Source organism: Coptis chinensis, chromosome 4 (assembly GCF_015680905.1).
Source record: "Coptis chinensis isolate HL-2020 chromosome 4, ASM1568090v1, whole genome shotgun sequence".
Lineage (NCBI taxonomy): Eukaryota > Viridiplantae > Streptophyta > Magnoliopsida > Ranunculales > Ranunculaceae > Coptis > Coptis chinensis.
Window position 1 is genome coordinate 75,400,007 of NC_141459.1, and position 7,812 is coordinate 75,407,818.

Consider the following 7,812-nt stretch of genomic DNA (forward strand, 5'->3'; position numbering starts at 1 on the left):
ATTCCGAAAAAAAATTGGATCGGATTTGGATATAATTCTAAAATCCGATCCGATCCGAAAATTCCAAAATTTCCGATATTATTTCCAATTTATTCTGAAAATATATACTTCTCTCACTATCCACTTGATTAGATCTCGACCGTTCCTTCATTTTCTAGTTTTTTACTTCCAAAAACAAAACAAAAACAAAACCTAGCCGCTACTTCCCCACTTGAATTGGATCACTCTACTGTCATTACACCGTCTGCCATAACAACAATGATATGAAAAAAAATGTCATTGAGTCATACAATGACTTCCAGACCAATCCAAAAGCCAAATTCCAATAGATAGAATATTATGTAAAGCTACTTTGAGTCCAAGACCATAATCCATTATTTATGCAGACACTTCACGCTTCAATTTCCACACACGAAAAAAGATTGAAACATTACAAATACCCAGACCTCAACAGAATGCAATGCTTGCTATTGGTGGCTGCAGGTTCTTTTTCTCGTTTTTTCTTGGATCACTTGTTTGAATAAAAATAGGTTTTCTCAGTAAACAAGTGCGTATTGTTGTTGGTACATTGGTGTTGTGGACATGGTTTTCTCTTCCTACAATGAACATTGGCGTATGATATTCCAAAAATAATTGAAAGTAAAGAGATCTTTGAAAATTTACCAAGTATTCCGAAATTTCCGAGTTATTCCGAAATTTCCGAAAGTTCCGAAATTGGAAATATATTTTGAATCCGAAAAAAAAATTGGATCGGATTTGGCTAGCATATTAGGTTCCGAATTTTTTTTGGAAAAATTCCAAAAGAGGTTAATCCGATCCGATCCGATCCGAAGTCACCCCTAATATGTAGAGAATTAACCATCTAATGTTTAAGGGTCCAAACCATTTGGTTTGTTAGGAGTAGAAACCCTAGAGCTAATCTTTGGTCATTAGGAGTAGGTTAAATGTTTTTATTTAATAGTGTAATTTGTTATTTACATGTTTTCCATTTTTATGTTCTTCAAGCTTTAAGTGATTTAATACAAGTTTTCAATATTAACTTTGATACAAGTTTTCATTCTTCTTTTCAATACAAGTTTTCTCTACCTATCTTCTTCTTTGATTCAACCACAAACACAAGTCATACTCATTTGACAAGTTCAAATGAGTTCCATGTTTTGATTCAGTAAGAAGTTAAAAGCAATATTTAATCCATATACAAATAAACTAAGAGTTTCACATTAAGAAGTAATTCCAATTAGCCATTTGAAAGTAGGAGAGAAGAGTTACAAGTCTAGTTTTCCAACCATCAAAACCATCCTTCAAACAAAGAATTCAAGATGAACAACACAACCCTCAACACCACTATTCTATCATCATCACCAAGAACATGATTTTTTGACCTGAACTCGACATTGCTGCCAAGAACAGTATTTTCTTTAACTTGAACTCGACATTGCTGCCAAGAACAAGATTTTTTTACCTGAACTCGACATTGCTGCCAAGAACAGGATTTTCTTTGACCTGAACTTGACATTGCTGCCAAGAACATGATTTTTTTTACCTGAACTCGACATTGCTACCAAGAACAGGATTTTCTTTGATCTGAACTCAACATTGCTACCAAGAACAAGATTCTCTTTCTTTGACCTGGTACTGAGATGACTCGCCATTCTAGGATTTTTCTTTCTTTGACATTTTGAGGCTTTGCTAATAGTTCACCTTCTGCAGTTTTCAAGTAATAACCCCATTAACTCCTACTTTATGAATGATGTAAAGCCTTTCCCAACTTGCTGCTAGTTTGCCTACCCCTTTCTCAGTGACCATTTTCAAGACCAAATCATCTTCTTGAAAATGTCTATCTCTTACTTTCTTATTGAATGTTTTTCTGAGTTGTCGATGGTATGTGTCGAGCTTTAATCTTGCTTGATCTAGTTTTTCCTCGAGATTGAGGACTTCTGCTGCCATTATTTGATCATTTTGGTTATTCATTAAGACTTTGGTTCTAGATGTCGATACCACCATTTCTGATGGAGTTATTGCTTCCATGCCATATGATAATGTGAAAGGAGATTCACCAGTGGCAGTTCGAGGTGTTGTTCTGTAAGCCCAGAGAACACTATTGAGCTCATCGACCCATAGACTTTTCTTATCTTCCAATTTCTTCTTAATGTTATCCATGATTGTTTTGTTCGTTGCCTCTGCTTGCCCATTGCCTTGAGCATAATATGGTACATATGTGAAGTGCTTTACATTATATAATTCCAAAAAAGCTTTTACTTTTTCTCCCTCGAACTGTGGCCCGTTATTCGATATGATGGCATAAGGCAACCCGTATTGGCATATTACTCTTTTGAAAAGAAAATTTATCACATCTCTCTCTTTTATGTGTTGCAACACTATGGATTCTACCCATTTGGTGAAATAGTCTGTGACAGCGAGCATGAATCATCTTCTACCTCTCCTGATGCTAAAAGACTGACAATATCCATGCCTCACAAGGAAAAAGGCCATGGATTCGATACAGTGCAACCATTCAGCTGGAACATGTATAGGCTTTCCATGTATTTGGCATTGAACACACTTTTTAGCATATCGGAGACAATCTCTTCACATCTGAGGCCAAAAATAACCTTGCCTTGTTATTTTATTTGCTAATGATCTCCCAGCTGAATGATTTCCGCATTCTCCTTCGTGAAGCTCAGCAATGATTAAATGCGCATCTGCAGATGATAAACATTTTAGATGCGGGCCTCCTGGATTTTTTCATATAACTCATCATCGAGCAAAACATATCCTTGAGCGCCTGATTTAATCCTTCTTGCTTCGTTTTTATCCATAGGTAATTTACCATTAGATAAGAATGATATATATGCTTCCATCCATGACACCCCCAGCATATCGATTTGCATAACCTCTGATTCATCGATATTGATGCTTGGCTTCTGTTGAACTCCGATGCACAAGGTGCGACCCTCCATATTTTCCAACAATGCTGCAACATAAGTCAGGGAATCAACATGCCTGTTGAGGTGTTGAATCCTTATCTTATTAAATTCTCCCAGCTTAGTTTTTACAAAACTCAAGTAATCCAACACGATTTCACATTTTGTTGAATATCCTCCATTAATTTGGCTGACGACCAATTGTGAGTCACTAAAGATTGACAAATCTTTCACTGTGAGAGATTTAACCATCTCTAGTCTTGCGATTAAGGCTTCATACTCGGCCTCGTTGTTAGATGCATGGAATCCCAATGTCACTACCATTTCGAACCTTTGATTTTCAGGTGTGACCAACACAATCCCGATGCCACATCCCTTACTCCCTGATGATCCATCGACAAATAGTCTCCAACCATTTGTTCCAGCCCATGGATCATCTACATTGATAGTATCCTCAGGCTCTTGCAGTGTTGAGAATTCCTCTTCTTCCATGCCCTAATTGTAGGAACCATTATTCAGAATGACTACTTCTATAAACCGCGAACACCACGCACAGCGGAATTAATGGGTGTCCACGATTTATGATTGGAGAACATACCTTTGAGAATCGGTTTAGATAACTCTGAGAATCCAAGCTTTCTGAAATCCGAAATCAACCTCTTGATCTTCTGTTGTATTCCTTTAGAATAAATTGGACGTTGTGTGGACAACAATCTACCAATCCCCTTCTTTCTCTCAAGATCAGAAACGAATTCAGATATACTTTTCTTGCCTCTTTTTCAGAACAATGAATAGTGAATTTTAGCCAGAGAGAAAGAGTATTCTATTTATAGGCTACAACAGGGACCATGAGGAGAAATTAGGGTTGGGCCTCCTGACGGGCTTGGGCTTCCTATGTTCGCCCTGAACACACAGCCCAAGTCCGTCAACAAATGACATATTCCACTAAAGGCCATTGTTGCACTACCGCCCTAATCCCAAATTACGTGTCAGCGTTTATGGGCTCTGTTTCGGCAGTAAATTGCTTTAACATAACGAGAGCAATGGTAAAGAACGCACTAAGAAACAGAGGAATTTGATGTTGGGGGAGATGAAACTGAACCAAATAATTGCTGCTTACGTACCCAAGATCTATTCTCTAGGGATCAAGTTTCAACGTAGTTCCTTATGAAAAATAATGTGGTATTTATATAGGTAGAGTAGAGAGTCCTTGTAGCTCAAGTAATCTTGTAGCTTGAGTAATTGTGATAGAATATAACTATCAACTGATAATTATCTCTTTGATAATAAATGAATCTGGACATAAATTAATGTACATTAGTGGCAAGCCATGTGGCTAAGGTTCAGCCTTAGACACATGAGTTAATGGCACATACATCGATTCATGGTATTGCGCGATTGGGCTTTAGCCCCGCCGATTAAATGAATAAAGTGGAGACCCTACTAATGGGCGTTTGCCCCGTAGGTGGGGGTCGAAACACCGCCCCCTTCTTGTCATTGCGAACAAAGTTCACATGGCAAAGAAGAGAAGATAAATCACGGAAAACGTGAAATAATAAAAGAGTAAGCGGAGTGTATAACAAAGTGTCGTGTGAACGTAAACAATAAGAAAAATGGACAAACGAGAAAAATTCGTGAATTAGCGGAAATGAAAAAATGTCAAATGAACGTATACGGGACGCAATGACGTAGTTAAAATAAAAGATAGCCGAAAATGCACAGATAAAATAAAATTGCAAACTAATTTGCATGTAGGTATCGAATGTGGAATTAAGTGAAAATGGTGAAGTTAAAGTTGGTGGGGTAGGGCAATTAGAAAAAAAGAATTGGCTAAACAAGGTGTTTATAACTAACAAGGGTGTGAAACATGATATTTACTAAAAACAAATTTTGGTAAAAACATATGCACGTGCGCCTAATAATGATTGGAATTGGTGTGGCTGTGAAACTTAACCGAATTGGAAAAGAGAGAGTCGGAGAGAGGCTAGTGTCCAAGTATAAGTCGGACTTGAATAGGAATTGCACCTGGACTAGAATATTTGACTAGCACATGATTATAGAAGGATTTAAAAAGAGAAAAATTGGAAACAGAGACGAGCAAAAGGGAAAAACGAATCTCATCTCTCCAAGCTCAACCCCTAGATAATAAAAAAGAAGAAGCGTATTATTATGAAAACGAATACGGACTGTCTCCTCATATGATATATCGTCATAGTCGTCATCTTTTACTTCTCTCTTTCGTTGTACAAGCTCAGTCGAAACTACTGAAGTCTTCAATTTTAGTGGTTGGAGCTGGAGGTCTGGGTTCACCTGCTTTGTTATATCTTGCCGCTAGTGGTGTTGGGCGGTTGGTATTGTTGATAATGATATGGTCGAGCTTAACAATCTGCACCGGCAGGGCATCCATGCTTACACCACTGTCCATCAGGCTCAAGTCCTTCGCTTCACACTTGTTACTTGAATGCGCACTGTAAAAAAACGTTTCGCATCTTGCCTGAGACAGCAAGATGTGACAGGCGTATATACACAAGCTCCTCGACAAAAGAATACTAATTTTGGTTTGTTTGCAGTGACCCTCTGAAGATCGGCTGGTGGAGAAGATGGGGAGGTGGCGATACTGATGGCGCCAGTATACAGAAGTTCATGTTACAACCAAACAAGATACGGTGCAGCGCCAGGAAGAGGGGGCACCGTACCTGTTTTGCCTTAAACTAACCCGATAAATCCAATTTTTGAACAATCTGACCCGTTTTTTTTTTTTTTTTTGTTGCAGGTAGAAACGACCGTACTATATGGGTGAAATATAATCGAGAAGAAGAAGACGCGATGACGATCGTAGATTTGGTGAGGTGGAAAGAATGTGACAGATACAACGAACGTACGACGCCACGGCGATGGTCACTTAGAGAACTACGGAAAATACTAGTACTCGAGAGATTTGAGATGGACGAAGTGTATGCATTTGAAATGAAAGTCGAAGAAGATGAAGTAGTAACGGCTTACCCACAATTAATTTGCGGGAGTGCAAGTCCGTTAAACAAAGAAATTGCGCAATTATTGAGTTATTTTGGCCTGCCGAAGAAGACGGAGAAAAGTTCGGAGAATAGGACAAAGCGGTGGCAAAAAACTTCGACAAGTCAGTATTTTTTTTTTTATCAATTATCATAAAATTTTGGTTAAGTCTGAATGATTGACGAAAATATTTGTATTTTTGTCGTAGGTTGAAACGGCGGAATTACGAGCAAAAGATATTGACGAAAAGTTTCGAACGAAAATATCACAATGCTGAGAGAAAAAAAAAATAATAATAATAAAGAAGCTAAATAAAGTTTTCACTTAGAAAGTTAACGTAATGCGAATTTTTACCGTACGGAGAAACGACGGTTGTACGAGCCTCAGAAAGTTTCGCTCAGAAAGTTCGGCTTAATGCCTTAGAAAAAATAATGACGTTGACGAAAATTGTCGTTCGGAAAATTTATCGTAGAAAGGTTGGCAAAATGCCTTAGAAAAAATAATGAAACTGTCGAAAATTTTCGCTCGAAAATTTTTTCGTAGAAAGATCGGCACAATGCCTTAGAAAAAATAATGAAACTGACGAAAATTTTTGCTCGGAAAATTTTTCGTAAAAAGATCGGCACAATGTCTTAGAAAAATAACGATCTTGTGAAAAATTTTAAATTTCGGAAATTTTTTTAGAGAAAGATCGATTACATTGCCTTAGAATAAATAATGAAGCCGAAAAAATTTTCGCTCGAAAAAATTTTTCAGAGAAAAGATCGGCACGAAGGCCTTAGAAAAAAAATAATGAAGCTGATGAAAATTTTCGCTCGGAAAATTTTTCGTAGAAAGATTGGCACAGTGTCTTAGAAAAAATAATGACGCTGACGAAAATTTTGCGTTCGGAAAATTTTTCGTAAAAAGATCGCAACACAAAGCCTTAGAAAAAAATAATAATACGAAAATTTTTCAGAAAAAGATCGCACGCTGCCCTTAAAAATAATGATTTAAAAAAAAATTTCGCCGGAAAATTTTTCAGAAAAGATCGGCACAAATGCCTTAGAAAAAAATAATGACGCTTGAACGAAAAATTTTCAGAAAAAGATCGGCACATGCCTTAGAAAAATAATGACGTTTAAAAAAATTTTCGCCGGAAAATTTTTCAGAAAAAGATCGACCACATGCCTTAGAAAAAAAAATAATGGCCGATTTAAAAATTTTAAAAAATTTTTCAGAAAGATCGCACAGAGTGCCTTAGAAAAAATAATGAAGTCGGAAGATAGTTAACCGAAAGCGCTAGCGAAACGAATGCAGATTTCGAAGAAGAAAACAAAGATTTAATCGAACAACCGTAAGACAATTGACAGAGACAATTGATTAAGTAATTGTGTGAATGTAATACCATAGAATTAAAACTTCTTTTGATGAAAAATAAAAATAAAGATGAGTTTGCTATTGAATATTGTTGTTGTGTCAGATAACATACCTGCGGAATACTGACAATGTTGTAGATTTATGTAATTGAAATGAAATAGAACGAGACGCCCCCATGTAGAGAAAAACGCCCCCAATGCGTACTTAACTTTGCAAAATTAGGCTAAGCGAGCATAAAAACGTTCAAACTTAGGCTGACGAAGTTAAACGTGGTAACCTCGTCAGATTTTGTCGGAACGATAGTAATGGAATAAGCGAGCGTAAAAGCGTTCAAACTTAGACTGACAAAGTTAAATGCGATAACTTCGTCAGATTTTGTCGTAGCGATATTAACGAACTAAGCGAGCGTAAAAACGTTCAAACTTAGACTAGCAAAGTTAAACGTAGTAACTTCGTCAAATTTTGTCGTAGCGATAGTAATGAGTAAGCAAGCGTAAAAAGCGTTCAAACTTAGACT

General features: G+C 37.0%; 1 protein-coding gene across 1 annotated transcript; it reads right to left on the minus strand.

Moving 5' to 3' along the window:
- Nucleotides 1–1,713: 1,713 nt before the first annotated feature.
- Nucleotides 1,714–2,160, minus strand: LOC147504827 (uncharacterized). Its single transcript, XM_086605375.1, has one exon. The coding sequence runs from the start codon at nucleotides 2,158–2,160 to the stop codon at nucleotides 1,714–1,716; it is 447 nt and encodes a 148-aa protein (XP_086461501.1).
- Between the last annotated feature and the right edge of the window lie 5,652 nt (nucleotides 2,161–7,812).

What these genes read in the sequence shown, in the direction of transcription:
- LOC147504827 (XM_086605375.1), bottom strand. Translation starts at nt 2,160, where the DNA reads ATGGATAACATTAAGAAGAAATTGGAAGATAAGAAAAGTCTATGGGTC.